Genomic DNA, 18,278 nt, shown 5'->3' with positions numbered 1-18,278 from the left:
GCTGGGCGCTTCAGCAGGCAGAGGGAGGTGTCTGGCTAGGCTCAGGCAGCTGCTGCCTGACCAGTGGCCATCGCTGAATCCAACTTAGCTGGAGCGTGGCAGCCACTACAGCGAGCAGGGTGAAGACACAGACAGGCCAAGGCGGGCCAGGCTAGAGTCGTCCCAGGGTCGTGCTGGTCTTGCGAGTGCCCTCCATGCTGGCGTTCAAAGTGTCCTAGCGCAGTGAGGACGCAGGTGGCCTGGCCCAGCCTCTGGATAGCGAGGCACTCAACCAGTCAGTGTGAGGCCACCAGGGCCCGAACATGCTGCAGCAGCTGCTGGCAGTGGGCCGGGGAGCGGTGTTTGTGCTGCACAGCCTCGGTTTCCTGCAGCAGGATCTCCGGGAACAGGACGCTGCCCTCTCTGAGCACCTCTGGAAGACAGCAAAGCACCAAACCTACATGACTGTGGGTCCCCAAGAGCAGCTCCCGAGGTTCTCAAGTTTGAATACAGATTTCTGATGCTCATGTGAAACGGCACGGTGTCTGCATGTGCCTACCCCACTCTGTACGTTACCCCTTCCTACACAGCATTCCCCCCTCCCCCCTGCATACGGTCTCCGTGTTACCCACCCCCCGCATATGGTCCCCTGTTCACCGAGTTTGCTTTGAGGTGGCAGTCACACGAGTGAGTCAAGTCAGGGTCCCAAGACCGTCTGGGGCCTGGGGGGGTCCCATGGCAGCAAATGGACAGTGTGCACTGGCCCAGTCGCTCAGATCACACAGAAGGGCAAGGCTACCATCCAGCAATATAAACTGAGGGGTACCAGACCCATGCACTCCATCCTTACAGAACTGCTGCTAAAACTTATAGTCACCAAGCGTGCCTTCAGGGAGAGGCCGTCCTGTGACATCTTAGTCCTCCAGGGTCCACCTGTGTGTGACGCGTGCACATTAGGGAAGCAATGGGGACCTACTGACTGGTCACAGACCTCCTTCATGTGCCACAGCAGCACCGTGACGTGGGCACAGTCCCTGAGATGAGAGCTGGTGCTGTCAGAGCCCCCAAGCCCACAGCACTGCCCTTAGGGAGCTTGGCCCAGTCCTCTGATGAGGTACTGAACACTCCTTATCTGACCACTGGCCCACCCAGGCCTGTTGACAGCTAGAAAGATGTGTGTTAAGCTAACCGGCTCTCAGCGCCCCTCTCGAGCCAGCAGCACTGTGGCCCAGAGTCCTCAGCGGCCGAGGTCCAGGACATGGCCAGGCCTTTCTCCCAAGGCCCCTCGGGTGGAATGGGGCTGCTAATGCGCAGCTGGCAGCCAAGTGCCTGTTAGAGCTGCTCAGGAACCCTCCTGCCAGACACTCTGGTCAGGACACTGCAGCCAAATGGGTGTCGAGGGAGACGCGTGTCCTGTCAGCCAGACTCTGAAGGGTCACAAATGTGCAGGCCTGTGCTACTCTCCCGAGGAGGACTCTATCTCAGTAACATGACATTAACGTGAATGTGTGACCACAAACTTGAAACTCTGATCAGTTTCTGATATGGGAGACCACATCCATGAACGTCCTGGTAACAAACATGGAGGGTCCCCTGGCTCTGGAGTGTCCCAGAGGTAAATGGTGCCATGGTCAAAGTCATCCCACCAAGGCCAAGGGAGAGCAGCGTGGGTTCGGGGCACACTGGCCATGCCAGGCACCCCTTATTTCACAGGAGGGACTTGGTCGCTCTGGAAGCCTGGTACTGGGGGGTCCTGAGACCGACCCCAAGGGCACAGAAGGATGAGCATGTCCAGGAAGCACAGCCCAACTCACCAAGGACGGCGTTCTGGACGGCCGGCTCCGGGTCGTCTAGGTACACGAGCAGCTCCCGGTACAGGTGCTGCGTGTTGCTCTGGTAGTAGGACTTGCTGTCGTCATCGCGGATGCACCTCAGCCAGGTGACCAAGGTGGTGAGCGCTGCCATCCTCACTTCGCTGGACACATCGTCGAGGCGTTTTAAGAGTTCTAGAAGAGGTCATGACAGAGAAGAAGCAGAGATGGACCTAGGAGTCCAGAGGGAAGAGCCCATTCCCTTGAGGTCACAGGGAGTGCAGAGCAGCTTCCACCTGGACCCCCCCCACAGGCCTCTCAGGGCAGTGGGGACCGGGGAGCTCCCAGAGCACCTGGCGGAACCAAGGGAGGGAGTGGACACCAGGTGTCTGGCTGTTCTCGGGATAAGAATGTGGGCTGGAAGAGCAGGCTGCTCATTCTGTGTCCCCTGAGACGCTCCCTGACCTCGGGCCCCCAGAGTGCAAGCACAATGTCCTGCCTCTGAGTCCTTCCTGGGCACTGCATGGTGTCCTGCCCCCCAAGCTCTTCCCTGGTGCAGCATGGTGTCCTGCCCTCAGGCCACCAGAGTGCAAGCACAGTGTCCTGTCCCCCAGTCCTTCCCGGGCGCAGCACATCTGAGTGTGTTTTTCTAGAACACCATGCCGGGTGCTCAGAGCACAGCTTTTCATCCTGCCTGCTTGTTTCTCAGCTTTCTGCGGATGGAGGTGGTTATTCCAGCTTTCTGTGGTGCTTAAACACACCTTGAAAAACTAACCCCAAAGCCAGGTCTGTGATAACGACACCCTGAAAAGCTAAGTCTGAATCAGGTCTATTGGGGCGTCACCCTTGCCATGGGCTCTGCTGGTGTCCCCTCCACATCACCATGAAAAGCCAAGTCTGGAGGACGTCACCCTCACAATGGGCTCTGCTGGTGTCCTCGAGTTGCCTGTGGTGGTGAGTCCGGCCCCCTGGACACTACTCTTTTCAGCATTTCAGTGGCTTCTATCTGCCTGCTGTGCCCCCAACTACCCTTTACCGTAACTATGGTCTATGCTAGCGATCTGCTTGACAGCTGGGACGCAAAACAGGTAGGGTGCAGGGGGCCACGAGCCTAGGTGAGACTGCAGCGGTTCAGAGGCAGCGTCTCTGCCCACCCTGGGCCCCTGACCTGGTGATGGCCTGTTCTGTGGCCTTTCTCGGCCAGACATCTTTTCCTCCAGCTTTGTGGTCCACCCAGGCAGGATGAGTTCCAGTGACAGCTCAACAGCACTCCCAGTCCACAAGATAGCATCCTTCTGTGTGTGCACCTGTCATTCACTAGATGATATGTGATCTTTCCCTGCCCTGGGGGATGTGGACACTAGCCTGACTAGTGACCAGAAAGCAAATCATCTTTAGTCAAGTTGGTGCTGACTTCCAGCGACCCTCAGGACAGAGTGGGGCTGCCCCGTGGGGTTTCAAGGCTGCAGATCTGAACAGAAGATGGCCTGAGCTTCCTCTTGGAGTGGCGGGTGGGTATGAACCACTGAACTTTTTGGTTAGCAGCTAAGTGTGTACCCACTGTGTCACCAACACCCTCAGGAAGGTGTTATCAGCTGTCAGATTTAGACATGCTCATAGGTCCACACGTGTGCACCTACCAGGATAATCAACTGTCAGATTTAGACGAGCTCACACATCCACGTGTGACCACCTACCTGGATAGACCTTGATGAGCTGCTCGGGGTTGTTCTGGTCACCAGAGGTCTGTAGGAAAAGGTCGATGATGCGGCATGAGAGCAGCCGGGTCATCTGGGAGTCCTCCTCTAGGGAAGTGACCATGTGTGGCATCAGTGTTCCCTCCATCTCCAGGATCTGCAGTGGACAGAGCAGAGAGGCTATAGTGAGACGGCCAGTGCGGAAGCTGCTACTCACATGTGGCATACACGGCATGTCTGAGGAAAATGACCAGGCTTTGAGATACAGTGGAATCTGTAAAATGTCAGAATTTTAAAATATGAGATCATGTTATTTGGGAAACTGAGTTTTAAAAGTCACTTGGGATCCTTCACAAGGCACAGGCTGTGTGGAGCACCACCAGGGACTCAACTCCACTACTCTCGCTTCCACCCAAAATTCTGGAAGATTCCAGCCTGCACTCTCTGGCCCACGAGGTGGGCTCACACATGCAGCTTATGGTGTTTTCTAACCTGATGTCTCAGCCTACAGCACGGCTGTCCCATCCAGACCAAGGTGATGGGGAGAAGCTGGGAGATGCTGCCTCAGTTCTAAGACAGTGAATACATCTTCTCTTTCAGAGCCCTCAGTGAGTAAAGAATAGACCATGTTTAAGGATAGAAACACCTGATACGGTGAAACTGACACTCCTATCAAAAACAACCTACATATTCAATGAACTCTCAATTCTGATATTGACCACCTTCTTAAAGGCAATGGGAAAGGCATCTCTGGCTCTACCTGAAATCAGGAAAGCACCACTAGCAAGACAAAGCACCTGATCTCAGCCCAGCTATGGTGCACATGACAGCGGGGGCTAGTTCTGTGACAGACACACAGACCAAGGGAATGGAGTCAAGAACCCAGAAATCAACCCTCCCACTTCTGGTCAACCATGGTCTTTGACAAGAGATAAAATCCATTAAGTGGAAAAATGACAGACTCTAACAAACAGTGCTGGTAAAACTGGACATCTGTCTGTGGAGAATGAAACAAGAACCCCACCGCACACCATACACACTAACCAACTCAAGGTAGATCCAAGACTTGGGGTAAAACCAAAACCAATAAAGATCATCAGAGAAAAAAAATAGAAACATCTGCCATGATCAATGAATGGCATGAACAGACTTTGAAACATAAATAAGAATCCACAATCGGGAAAGGATAAAACAGAAGAATGGGACCTTTTAAAAATAAAATCCTTGTATGAATCAAAAGGATAAAAAGAAGTCCACTGACTTGAAAAAATACTTGGCAATGACATACCTTATAAGGGACTCCTATGTAAAATTTACAGAATATTCTCAACCTCAACAAGAAAAAGACAATCGAATTACAAAATGGACAGAAGACTCTTCAGCAAAGAGGATATTAGGGCGGCTAACGCACACGTGAAGAAAGGTTTAAATCATTATTGTCAGGGGCTGCTGAGTTGAGTCTGAACAACGGATCTGAGCCCTGTCCTGACCGGGGCCGCCCTCGTCATCTCTGACACGCTTGAGCCCGGAGCTGCAGTCTCTGTGCCAATCCATCTGGTTGAGGGTCTTCCTGTCCGTCGCTGACCCTCCACCTCTCCCTTTCCAAGAAACAGCCTCTCCTAACACCACGCTCAAGGTATGTGACACGAAGCCTTGTCACTCTTGCCTCCAAGGAGCATGGTGGCTGCATGTTCTCCATGACATAGCTTCAATCATTTCTCAATCCACAACTCAAAAAGGCTTTGATTCTTGTCATCCTTATTCACTGTCCAGTTCTCAGATGCATATCAAGTGATTGCAAGTCCACTGCTTAAATCACGTACACTTTAGTGTTTAGACTGCTATCACTGCTTCTCAGTATGTTGGAGAGGTTCTTGATGGCACACTTTACCAATGCAATATGTCTTTTGATTTTTTGACTGTCAATACCCAAGAATGTTGACTATGTCAGTCTTTTCTCTATCACAGCCTCACCTCACACAGCTAGGTGGTCCCTCTCAGCCCCCCCCCCCACAGCTGGGCGCCCCTTACGCAGCTGGGAGGCCCTACTCTGCACAGCTGTGTGCTCTACCTGTTCAGTAGACAGGGTCCCGGAGTTGATGAGCGCCCAGAGGCAGGAGATGGCAGCCGTGCGAATGGCTGCTGCGGTCCTTCCGGCGTGCCACTGCAGGTTGGGAACCAGAACGTCTGTCACCAGTGTCTGAAGGTAGCTGTGGAGCTGCCTGCAGACAGAACACAGGGCAGAAAAGTGTAGTCTCTGACGGGATCATGGTCTAGGATGGACTGTGTGGAGGTCAAGATGACAAACGGACGTGAATAATTCTGGGTATCACCAGCTTAAATGTGGTGTCCTCCTGTGTGGAAATCTAAGTCCTGGGGGTTGGGGGTTCCCAGTCAGGCTCAACCCACAGGGGAGAGGCTGCACCCACCCTTTTGAGTCCATAGTCTCATGGGCTCTCAGCAGCACTCTGGAAAGGTCCGAAAACAGCTTCAGGCGCATCTGGGGGTCCCGGGCGGGGTGCAAGCAGCTCCTGAGGGTGGGGATCAGGTGCTGAAGAGCCTCTCCCACAGCAGGGCCTGGAAGACAAACAAGGGTGCTGGGTCCACCCCAGAGAGGCAGTGGAGACCCCCCCCAAAGCCATGTTCATCTCACAAACACCCTGCCCTCTTAATACTCTCAGCCAAGCAGGTCTTAAAAAAGTCAACCAAGGGTGCCCCACCTGTGGTCACAGGCTGCAACCTTACGTCCAGCAAGTCCATGGGCAGTGCCATTCCAACAGCACATGCTCACGTCACACCAGTCACTGTCTCGCGCATTCTCACAGCACCTCTCACCTCTGTCATGCGGCTACATTCTTCATCACCCACAACCTAACCCAAGTCACCCTGCTCTTCATACAATGACCTGTTGGAGGGCTGTCAAGGCTGAACATCCTTTTTAAAAAGCAAGTGACTAGACAGCATTTAATTGTAATAATCAGATGTATCTTAGGACTCATTTCTGTGGCTGGAAATCTCCTAGAATTACTCATTCCCTGCTCCACAGTTCCTTTTTGAAGACGCAGAAATCATCCAAAAAATCTCAGACACCCTTGGTTTTTAACTATTGTAGATTGCTGGATCAAAGCAGCCCCGTTTGCAACAAGCTCAATGTCATTTCCCTTCAAAACTCATCTTTCTGGGCTTGTGATACTCAACAAGCAACACCTGGTCTCATCAGAACTCTCCGAACGTGTTTTTCACCTAAGAAGTTTGCAGTTTCAGCCACAGCCCTGCTCTCCTGCACTGTGATGCTGACAGGACATGAGCGCAAAGAGCCCTCATCTTGACCCAAAGCCTGGCGTAACCCCCTGGGACTTGTTCTGTATGTGGCTACAGAGCGTGTGAACCTCAGACGGTTCCTTCCTGTTCCCCCAGCATCTGTTAACGTGAAGGCTTTTATTCTTGCTTAGACTAGAATCTCCACAATAGAACTGAAATCGTGTTGCAAAGTACTTCTTGGGCCTTTTGTGACCACCGTGAGGCCCTTCAGAGTGATGCCAGCATTTCCTGGAATGTTGACAGTCTGCTTGCTGAAAATGGTCTTCAGTTTTGCAGGAAATGTGGCAAAAAAAGTGAGGCCATAACTCATTATGGGAGGCACTGGTGGCTGTGAAACGCTGACCTATTGGTTAGCAGCGTGACATGCAATGACTACAGCACGAGAGTCGAGACAGCAGTGGGGTCAACCTCACTTGTACACAGGCCTTACTGCTGCCTTCTGGAACCAAGCAGCAGTATCTCCGAGCCCGCCTCTGTCACCACCATCCTCTTCCTGTTCACTGCTGGGAAAGGACGGAAGCCGCCAAGTGTCTCCTGCTGCAGGACTTCCCAGTCATGCTGCTTCTTTGCCCTTCACTTGGGTACAATTTCAATTAAGACTCAAACCTGGCTGGTGACGATGGACTCTTGACCTCTTAGTCTCCTCCCCTCACCGCAGTCCAACAAACAGCAGCTCAGAGCAGGAGATGCGGAAAACAGCAAAATGGCTAAGGGGAGGAAGCCCATCTCCGCTCCCACATCTCATGTGGGGACTGTATGACGTCCTCTGAGGCTCTACGCACATGTGCCCATGCACACTCCCTGCAACGCACGCTCGCACGCACAGGAGGGAGCCCTGCCAGGCAGTGGACGTCTAACTCAGCTGGGACACGAGCCGACCCTATGTCAGGTAACACGGTAGTGCTGCGTTTTGCCACAGGGCGTGACAGCGAGTCGGCCCTGTCTCTCCCTGCCTGAATCAGGTCCTCGCTCGCAGGGACGGTCAGCGCGGTGAGTGCTGTGACTCAGGTGGCCTACCTGTCTGAGTGAGGAGCACGCTAAGCTGCATGAGCTCTGTGGAGTAGATGGTCCAGTCGCTGTGTGAGGCGGTCACCCACTCCATCAATGCACCCATGTGCTTCTGGTACACGTCCTGGGGTCCATGCACTCCTTCCACCACAGCTAGTGAGGCCAGCGCCTCCTGCACCTGGAGGGAAGGGGGCAGTCAGACCATACACCAAGTGTGGACAGCACGGTTGGCAAGCCCAGGGCCTCCTGCACTTGGAAAGAAGGGGCCAGTGAGACCACCCGCCCAGTGTGGAGTGTGGCCGGCGAGTTCAGCACCTCCAGCACCTGGAAGCAAGGGCTGAGTCCCAACTGCTGATCCACCAGAAGCAATAGGAGTCAGAACCACAGTTCAGTGTGGATGGCATGGTTGTAGGGGTGCAGTAAAAGGTGTTCAACTGCTGATGCCCCCTCACGTGTGTCCACAACATGCACACGAGTGACAAAGCAGAAAAAAAGAGGGCTCCATGCATACAGAGGGTGCATCCACACAGGGGTCCCCCCCCAGGGCTTCCAGGAGGTTAACTGCAGGAATGGACGGCAAGCCTGGTATCTGCGCTCTGAGATTTGTGTCCTCTCTAACCCCAGGGGCCAGTGGACCACATGTCCCTAGAGTGGGCAACAGGTAGGAGAGGTATCAATGAGGGGCCACGTCAGAGTGGCCTGTGCTGACCAGAGAGCCGGGGAGGGGGACTCGTGGGCTAGGGGTCCTCTTTTCTTTCACTGACCCCCAGGATACCACAGGAGCAGTCTGTGGACGTGCTGAAGCTGTCCCTACCGCCTATCAGCCTGGCTGGGTCACACTCTCCCTACAATCTAAGTCTCTTCTATGTGCAGGTGTTTTAAATCCTCACCCCATGATGTCCTGAGATACAACCTACAGGACCAGGCTACTCCACCTAGGGTCAATCTAAGATACAACACAAATGCTCAGTGGGCCTCCCATCTCGGCACCAGTCTGTAATCTGTTTTTCCCGGCCTCTTAGCCCTGCCCTGAACAGTGGCCCTCAGGAAAACTATCCCTAAACCAGGCTCAAACTGGCCGAGGTGGGGGCAAGACTCCTGTGGAGAACATCCACGGGCCCCACGTCCTGCCTTGGGCACTGGCAGCTGGGCCCTGGGGGTCCCTAGCAGCCCAGAGGCACAATCAGAAGCAAAGTTCAGGGGCCACATGTGACATGAATGGCTACTGTAGAGACGCAGGTGTAACCAGGAAACACAAGCTCAGGCATAAGTTGGTCCTCCCATCTGCTCCTAAAACTACGCTAAACCAGAGGGGGAGGGGATCCAGTCCCCAGGTCACACTGGGAACACATGAGACACCCCCCCGCCCCCAGCTCAAGTCTGGGAACCAAGACACCGAGCATCAGGGCTCTACCCTCTTCCCAGCTCGCCAGCTTACCTTCTGGTGCAGGTCGCCCGTGCCCGAGGCGGCCAGCACAGCCACTAGCACTTGCAGCAGCGGGAGGCCACAAGCAGCACAGTCCTCCGGGCACACGGTGAGCAGGGCCTGTACACACAGCAGCAGGTGCTCCAGGTAGAGGTGCTGTGGGGAAAGGGGTGGTCAGTGCACGACAGCATGGACCCCACTGTGTCCCCCCACCTACCCTAAGGAAATGCAGAGGGAGTAGTGGATGGGGTGGTCAGTGCACCACCATGCAGACCCCACTGAGCATCCACATAGAAAGAGCCCTGAGCCAGGTGGCAGGGCACAGGCCTATGACCACCACCTGAATCAGGTGCCCAGCGGGTGGCCTGTGCTTGACAGACTGACATCTGTCACTGTTAGTGCTGCATGTCGACAGCTCTTAGCAACCCCATGCAAACAGTGCCCTGCCCTTCACCATCCCCGTCCCCACCATGCTGGAGCCACTGCAGCCGCTGTGGGTCTGCCTTGCCTGTGCTAACCAACCCTCTGCTTTCCCACCAAGCAGCATGTCCTTCCAGGACTGGCCCTCCTGACCACACACCTAGAGTTAGGGGAAGCCTCACTGTCTGCACTTAGTGGGAGCTTCCTGCGGTAGCACTTTTTTTTTAAATTAATTTTATTTTTTTATTTTATTATTTTTGTGTGTGAGTGTACTGTCAAATCAGATCTGACTGGTACAGGAGGAGATTGTCCCTCCTTTCCCGGCAGAGCATCTGGTGGATTTGAACCGTGAGCCTCTGGGATTGTAGTTGCAGCTCCTTGCCACTAGGCCACCAGAGCTCCCCTAGCACTTTTCAACAGACTAGCTAATACAGCTTTCTGTAACCAGCATTAAATCCACACCCACCAGACATGTAGGCTGCCACTAATTGATGCTGACACACAGCAACCCTGTGGGGTGAAGGAGAGCTCCTCCCGGGGTTGTCACGCCCACAATCTTTGTGGAAGCAGAATGCCCTGTTTTTCTTCCCCATAGCAGCTGGTGGGTTTGAATTAGTAACCTTACAGTTAACAGGCAAGTTCTTAAACAGTACACTACCAGGGCTCCTTTGAAGAATTGCCCTTTCTTTCTTATTTTATTATTTGTTGTGTGTGTACCATCAAATCAGACCTGACTGGTACAGAAGCAGATTGTTCCTTCTTATTCAGCAGAGCATCTGGTGGATTCAAACCATGCACCTCTAGGATTGCAGCGCAGCTTCTTGCCACTAGGCCACTAGAGCTCGCCAGAATTGCCCTTTTTAAGCAGCAAATGTGTCAAGTGTCAGGCTCCTACCCCAGAAAGTTCCTCTTTGGGAGGAAGATGGGCAGTCTCCCTTAAAAATTTACAGCCTTGCTGTTTTTGTTTTTTAAGATTTAAAGAAATGCACTATGAAAAACACAAGCCCTGTGCCCAGTGTCACCCGTTGCCAGCCCTCCGGAGTGCTTCAGCCCCACCAAGGAGCTCCTCAGTGTTCTACAAACATGAGCACAATACAAAGAGGTGGGCACCAACCAGGCCCTCCTCTAACTTCAGGAAGGGGCGTCACACAGGCTCACCCAAACCTTTCCCCTGATCCTGGCCCCATCATCCTGTGCACTGTACTCAATTCTCTGCAGGTAGCCACGCAGAACAACATGAGAGAATCCAGAAGAGACAACGTGACGTAGGAGGGCAGGCACTGCATGACCTACTAAGCTGAACTGAATAGGAGCAGTAAAAGCAGACAGGACACAGACAGACTGGTTCCCCTGTGCCTGGGAGTGAGGGGGGCAACGAGGAGGTGCAGTCTTAGGGACAATGGATTTCTGTCGAGGGCAGTAACTGGGACATGGAGGTGATGGCCACACAGCAAGGTGAGGGGAAACTGATGGACTGAATCACAGGCTGGTCACGGAGAGGCACTGGGTGGGCCAGCTGTAGACCATACAAAACAGGAGGTGAGACAGAGCCTCAGCTTCCGCCAGGTTCCCCAGCGTGTTAGCGTGAGGAAGCCTCGAGGAGGAGCAGAGTGTAGGACACAGGCATGAAGCAAGCACATGCTGCGGGAAAACGGGGGCTGCCAACCCAGCGCCCCGGAGCTTTCCCTTGGGGAAACTCGGCTCCCGCAAGGGGCCACTGAGGTCACATGTACTACCTTACACAACAGGGTGCTTGGTGTATGGACCTCATGTCACGCACACCGAGGGCTCAAGCCCAGGGAACAAATGGTCCAGCATCCATGAGATGGACTGCCGCTAATGGGCTTGAACATGACAGACCGTCAGGACGGTGTAGAGCAGGGCAAGGTTCCCATCACAGGCACCAAACAGCCATGACAACCAACTATGGCAGGAGAGTTTCTGGGAGTGCGGCAGGGTAAACGAGGGGCTGCTAACTGAATGTCTACACTTCAGACCCACCAGCTGCTCACGGGAACACGTGGCAGCCCCCGTCCAAATGACTGACAGCCGTGACCCCTGCACTGCCCCGTGGAGCTGCAGGAAGCTAGAAGGGAGGCCACAGCGGCGGTGTTCCTTCCGAGAGCAGAAGAACCCACCTGCCGCATCACTGAGTGCACGTAGCCCAGGCCGCACCCCTGCCGCACCCCTGCACCCCACTTACATTCTCAGACGCCTGACAGATGTGGGCCAGCTCTGTGGCAACAGCCTGAAGGTGGGGCTGCAGGGCTTCTCTCGGGCAACCCCGGAGGACACAGGCCAGGACCAGCAGGCTGCAGGCAGAGGGCGATTTCCTCAATGGTGACAAGATTAACTTCAGAAACACCTCTGGGCTGACGAAGGTGCCAACAAGCTCTGCTGTCTTCATGGACTGCAAGAGGAGAAGACTGGGACAGTTAGGGTTGTTCTCAGTGTCAAGGCACATGCCCCGTGCACTTGGACAGCATCACTGTGAACATGCCCCGCCATGGTTTGAGTGTGCCCCGTGCACTGTCATGGCCATGTCACTGTAAGTGTACCCCACCACGGTGTGAGCGTGCCCCGTGCACTGCCATCGTAAGTGTTAACATGCCCCCTGTGTGTGCTGACGCCCCACACTATCCGTCTCTAGAAGGTGGATGTAGGACTCACGCTGCTGACAACGGTGGGCTCCTCATCGGCACAGCCATGCTGCAGGGCCTGGAGGACGGGCTCTAGGTGCTGTGTGGTGTGGTCCTCCGCATGCAGGAGGAGGACGGTCAGCAGCTGTGCAGCCTTGATCCTGGTGCCCACCACCCAGTCGCCCAGGTCCCGGCAGAGGCCTGGCAGGATCTTGGACAGGTTCCTGAAGACGAGTTCCCGGCAGCCCAGACCTGGACGGCTCTCTGCAGGTCAGAAAACCACAATCACAATCCCTAAGCTTTCTCTTGAAAGAAGCATGTCAAACACACCTTATTCATCACATACCTACCGTTTTAAGACTTTAAAAAAATCAAATCAGCCCTACAGACATAAATCACAAAGAGGAGTAACTTCTATATTTGTTGAAGTTACAAGTGGCCCCTGATGAGTCTTGACCTTGCTGAGTTTGCAGGGGAAGGTGACAGGCTCGTGTGTGCAGGGGACAGGCATGTAGTGTGAGTGTTCGTGTGTGTACATGAGTATACACGTGTGTTTTGGGGAGCAGGCTCCAGGAGGAGAGGTTCGTGGCCACACTGAGGTAGGTAAGAGGGAAGGGACAGGGCTGTGGCCATGCTGAGCTTTGACCCATGGATGCAGCTGCAGACTAACAACCCCCGTAACTAAGATGATGAACGGGCATTCTCAGCCCTAGAAGGTTCTGGCCTCTCTGTCAGGCCGGTTGGTTGCCCTCTGCCCTGCCCCTCCTCCAGGGAGCCCTGACCTGCTTTCTGGCACCACAGACTAACCTGCACTTTCTGGAACTTGGCATAAATGAGACTGTACAGGATGTATAGGACCTCTCTGGTCTCCAACTACCCTAACCACAGGCACATGGTCTTGCAAATCACCAAAAGCTGTGGGACTAACATAGGAGAACGAGTGTCTCCCACACTGAACAGCAAGACTGGAAATGAGAAAGACTTGAGGTGAGTAAGGCTTGTGGTGGCAAGACCCTGTTGAGACCCGAGGCTTCTTGCATTTGTGGTGGTCACAATTAAAGGTTTTAGTTGGATTTTCTGGATGTCTGAAGGAGAAGCTGACTTATAAATTGCTCTGGGGAAAACCCTGCTGGATGATTTGGATTTGACTGCTCAACTGAAACCTGAACCTGGACTAATGGTGTAATTGCACCTTGAAACCTGGGCTAAACCCTGGCCTTATTTTGGGTAATAAATTTTTGTCTCTCCCACTTTCCTCTCTAATAAACCACATTGTTGGTACCCTAACTGTGAGTTTGCGAGTCAGCAATGAATAAATGAAATGCTACTGCTGCTACAGCTCTAGAAAGACCACAGGGCTGGCCTGCGGGCTCTTTATCTGCTTCCTGTCTGAAGTAGGGAGGGGCTGTTCTATTCTGACTCCCTCTGGCCTTTTCAGAGGGACACTCATGGCCTTGTTCCCTCATGTCCAGTCTCCCCCTCTTTAGACACACTGAAATGGGGCCCTTCATGTGGACTCTACTCATAGCAGTCCCTGAGACTCACCCCAGGACAGGACCCCTGAACACAGGCCCTCAGGACAGGCTCGCATGCTCAGTGGGTCCTGGGACAGGCCCTCACACAGCCAACCCCTGGGGAAAGGCCGGTCTGGGCCAGTCAGTTCAGCGAGGAATGGCTGGTCCACGACAGGTCTCCCTCCTAGTGCTTGCCATTTTCTGCTGACTTAGCTAGCTCTTCCCTCCACCTCTTCACATCTCAGCAAGGTGGAGGCAGGGCGGTTCTGTGAGCTCCAGATGCTCCAACTCTGCTCTGGGGACTGAGCATGGGCAGACTGCAGCCAGCATGTGAAGAGCTGTCACCCTGTCTAGCTCCATACCTGAGGTCTCACTCGGGCACCTCAGAGCCACCTGGCCCTGGTCTCTCACTGCTATTTACATCTAAGAAACCACTCCAGACAGACTGAGGGCTGGCCCATCAGTAGGGAGGCCTGAGAGGGTCCGAGGGTGCACAACTCGTACGCCAGCTCCACCTTGATGGGAGGTTCATGTTTGTCACCTGGTCTGCGGCCCACGTGCTCAGCTCTCTGTCCGACATGCTCAGTCTCCGGTGTCCCCTTACAAACTCACATGCTCAGGAAGCCCCATAATCAGAGATGCAGTTTCAAGGGGGACAGGGGTCCTGTTATCGCAAAAGGGACCTGTACCAGAAGGACAGTGGTTTCCAGCAGCAGGACAGAGGCACTGTGCCCAGGTGTGGAGCTGTCATTGGCAGGCCTCACCATTCAGCTTACCAGCAAGGCAGTGATAGGAAGTGCCTTGTCTGTCACCTGAAGCATGCTGATACTGGCAGAGCACAGGAGATGAGGCCTTCTGTCATTTGCAGGTCCACTCCGTCCTGTCCTGTGCTGTCCCTTGGGAAGGGGCACTGATAACAGTCCTCATAGCACTCTGTCCTGTCCTTCTAGAAGGGACACTAACGCCCAGCCCTCACCTTGCAGTGGGTAGTGGACAGGCGGTGGCGCAGCGAAGTCCAGCTTGTCCTTCAAATCTTCTTCGTTCTCCTTCTGCCACTGCAGGCCGATTTCCTCCCAGAGGCCAGTGGCCAACTCCCTGTAACACAAAAAGGACATCCACCACACAGAGGTCACCACAGGCCTGTGGAGGATACCGGAAAGGCGGCTGTGAGTCCTAGACTCTGGGCCCCCCATGACTGCTCACGACTTTACGGGGTGCTCTGGGCAGACATGTCAGCAAATGTAAGCCAACAAACACCCCAACTCCGTTGGGGCCTTTACAGAGTACAGAGTGCGACCTAAACCACAGGCCACAAGACATGCAGCAGCACGGTCCTCTGCGCACATCAGTCTCCTAACTCAACAAGGAACCGAGGTTTCTAAAAGACTCTACAGGGAAGAAAAACAGCCACTACCACGAACGAGAACTTGAATGCAGGCTGCTGTGCCCAAGAAAACAAATCAAGAAGCCTCCAGTGGCCAAGGCCCCAGAGGAGGGGCTCTGGTGAGTCCTGCTCAGGCTCCCCACCCACCCTGCACCCCTCACCTAATCTCGGGGAACTCATCGTCCAGGCTGCTCAGGAGCAGTGGGATGAGCTTGTGGAAGAATGAGTAGCGGTCTCGCAGCTCCCGCAGCCAGGTCCCCACCACAGAGGTCACTGCCCGCCGTACCTGCAGGAGAGCAACAAGGGTTCGTGGATTAACAGACAGGAGGCAACAGCGCTGGGCATGCCGAGCCTCCCGTGGACTGAGGGACAGGCATGTTGGGCGCCCAGCTGGCCTCGGGGTCTCGGGTCCAGCCTCATGCCCTGGCCCGGCCAGGTTTACTGCCGGGTCCACAGCAGGAGTCTGCACTGCTGTCCTGAGTGACACAGCTGACAGTGTGACAGCTCCTGGTCAGGAGGGGACTGTTTCTCCCTGGACACTGAGATAAGCAGTGCTGGCAACTAGGACGCACTCCCGCGCAGCCACAGGGCAGAGTGCTGCTTCTTCGGGGACCACGTGCTGCCATCTGAGGATGGCCTCTACCTGCCCCCAGACAAAGAGTGTGGGAGCAGAGGCTCGGACACCTGTCCTGCCACAAAAGGGCAGTGTGGGGGTCTGAGGAGGGGCAGTCAGAAGGAGAGTCCGCTATCTGCCCCATACAAGCAGAGTCAGAGAAAGCTCTGTATCTGTCCTCCACCTTGAGGTAGGAAATCTGCCTGGCTCCTGTCCGCCCGCCCGCCCTCAGGTGACTGAAGGCCCCAGGCCCAATGCCTTCCTTGGAAGCCTCTGTCCCACTCTTTGTCATCCTTGTTCTGTAACATTTTCATCAGTGAAATAATTGTGGCCACTGATCCCAACCACCATCTACTAAGATTCTGCCGTCCATCTGTCTGTCCCACAGAGACAACTCATAAAGCAGTGTGTGGGCCCAGCCTCTCCTTCAAGTCCCTCCCCCACCCACCTGGCCTCCTAACACGTGCCCTGGTGGGCAGGGCGTCAATGCTCCTGATGGCCATTGAGTATATCCGCAGCCCTCTCCTGTATCCTGTAGGGTCTTCTAACACTCAGGAAACACCACCAGTGCCCACCACCTCCTTGTCCCTCAGGATGAACCGGCATCCCATGACCCTCCAGTTTCTCAAAGAGGCTAAAGCAGAGCAGTCTGACAAATAGAAAGTAAAGGGTGCTGGGTCAGCACGTGACTTATGGAGAGGCTCAGGGTTGCCAGTGGCTGCCCAAAGGACGAGCCCTCCAGGAAAGTGAGTGAAACAATGACCAAGAGAAAGAGTGACACGACTGCCTGTTGGGGAAGCAGGTCACACAGTCACTGCTAGGATGGACAGGTGCTCAGATGGACAGTCCAGGAGGGAGGGGACAGACTTACCTGGGGGACACTGTCAAAGAGCCGCTGGGCCAAGTGAGAAAGCACATCATCTACTGACTTCCCGTTGCCAAACTGGATCACTGTGCCGGTGGCCTCGATGACGGCCACTCTGACCTTCCAGTGCTGGTGGGCGATGGTCTGCATCAGTGAGCTCACCAGGGACTCAGACTGCATGTGGAAGTGCTCTGGGGGTGGGGTGGGGGGGAGAGGGTGAGCAGAGTGGAGGTTCCAGGCTGCTCCCGAGATCCCATGTACCCCCGCCTCCCAAGGAGACTTAGGGCCTGTGCGTGTGACCCTATGGCAACTGGATCACCTGGACGCTTTAGGAACCACCAGAGAAAGCTGGGGGCTCCCTGAGTTTACCTGAAAATGGAGGTGTGGGGGAAAACATGCAGGGGTGCCCAAGTCGGTGAGCCCTGCCCCGCCTCACTGTTACCCAGAGCCAGCCATGTCTGAGGCCCTCAACACAGAACACCTTCAGGGAACTGATGTACAAACTCACACCACCTCACACATACCAAGGGTTAAGCCAAAAGTTACCAATCAAAGGTTGGTGGTTTGAACCCACCAACGACTCTATAGGAGAAACATGGAACGTACTGTTCTTTTAAAGATTATAAGACTGTTAGGAGAACAAACAGGTTCGTGCTAGAGAGGGTGAAACCAGGGTGCTCCTTGGACACAAGGATTGTGAAGCTCCATCTGACAAACTTTGGGCATGTTGCAAGGCAGGACCAGTCCTTGTGGAGGGACGTCATCCTTGGGAGGGTGGAGGGACAGCAAAAGAGAGGAAGACCCTCGACGAGATGGACTGACTCAGTGACTGGGGTAACGGGGGTAGGTGTGTCAGACACAATAATGTTGGCTCAGAATAGAGCTGGGTTTAGGGGGGTTGTAACATAGGGTTGCTGAGAGCTGAAGGTGACCTGACGCTCATAACAACAACACAGCCTTCAATATTGTAATACAATTTTACTCGATGCTACAGGGTCAGAGTTGGAACTGACTGGGCAAAGGAACAGAAAGCCTTCAGGCCAGCCAGTCGACCTCTGGTTTTGGCCAGCTGTTCTGTGGACAAAGCGTCAAGGGGGAAGCCTGATCCGGACACAGTACTGCAAACAGAGGGAACACAGGTGGCCTCCCTTAGAGAAATGAGACTGGAGAAAGAATGCTGCTTCTCACGGCTCCCTGAAAGCAGCCGGGCGGCAATCAGGACACCTAACTCCAAACCAAAACTCCGACTCCAGGAAGGACAGCGTAGTCACCCCAAGAGTCTCCAAGGCTGTGATCTTTACAAAAGCAGAGCTGCTAGTGGAGTCGAACCACTCCTGTTAGCAGACAACAACTTTAAACACGGCAAACCCAGGATCCTCCGACATCACGAACCTGCCTAACCCGCACAGCGCCCTCAGGGACTCCTCACCCCGCTGGGGACCACGCCCCCCAGTGTTTTACCGCATGGAGCGAGTGCCCCACCGCGGCCCCGACCCTCCTCCGTGCCGCACGCGGTGGCGCGCCCCCCAGCCCGAGCTCCTAACCCGGTGCCGCGCCCCCCCTGCACCCCGAGAACCTCACCCGGTCGCGCCCCCCAGCCC

General features: G+C 54.6%; 1 protein-coding gene across 1 annotated transcript; it reads right to left on the bottom strand.

Moving 5' to 3' along the window:
• Nucleotides 1-275: 275 nt before the first annotated feature.
• On the bottom strand, nucleotides 276-18,143 carry HEATR2 (HEAT repeat containing 2). Its single transcript, XM_006889720.1, has 14 exons — nucleotides 18,139-18,143; nucleotides 17,731-17,795; nucleotides 16,684-16,868; nucleotides 15,361-15,485; nucleotides 14,792-14,910; nucleotides 12,333-12,565; nucleotides 11,866-12,072; nucleotides 9,255-9,398; nucleotides 7,826-7,994; nucleotides 5,917-6,064; nucleotides 5,559-5,709; nucleotides 3,488-3,644; nucleotides 1,794-1,985; nucleotides 276-412 (listed from the first exon to the last, which is right to left on the bottom strand). Exons 1-14 carry the CDS (start codon nucleotides 18,141-18,143, stop codon nucleotides 276-278), a joined length of 2,037 nt encoding a protein of 678 aa, XP_006889782.1.
• Nucleotides 18,144-18,278: the final 135 nt, after the last annotated feature.

Source organism: Elephantulus edwardii, unplaced genomic scaffold, assembly GCF_000299155.1.
Source record: "Elephantulus edwardii isolate Elephantulus edwardi_28Jun2011 unplaced genomic scaffold, EleEdw1.0 scaffold00080, whole genome shotgun sequence".
Lineage (NCBI taxonomy): Eukaryota > Metazoa > Chordata > Mammalia > Macroscelidea > Macroscelididae > Elephantulus > Elephantulus edwardii.
This window is presented reverse-complemented; position numbering and strand designations above follow the sequence as displayed.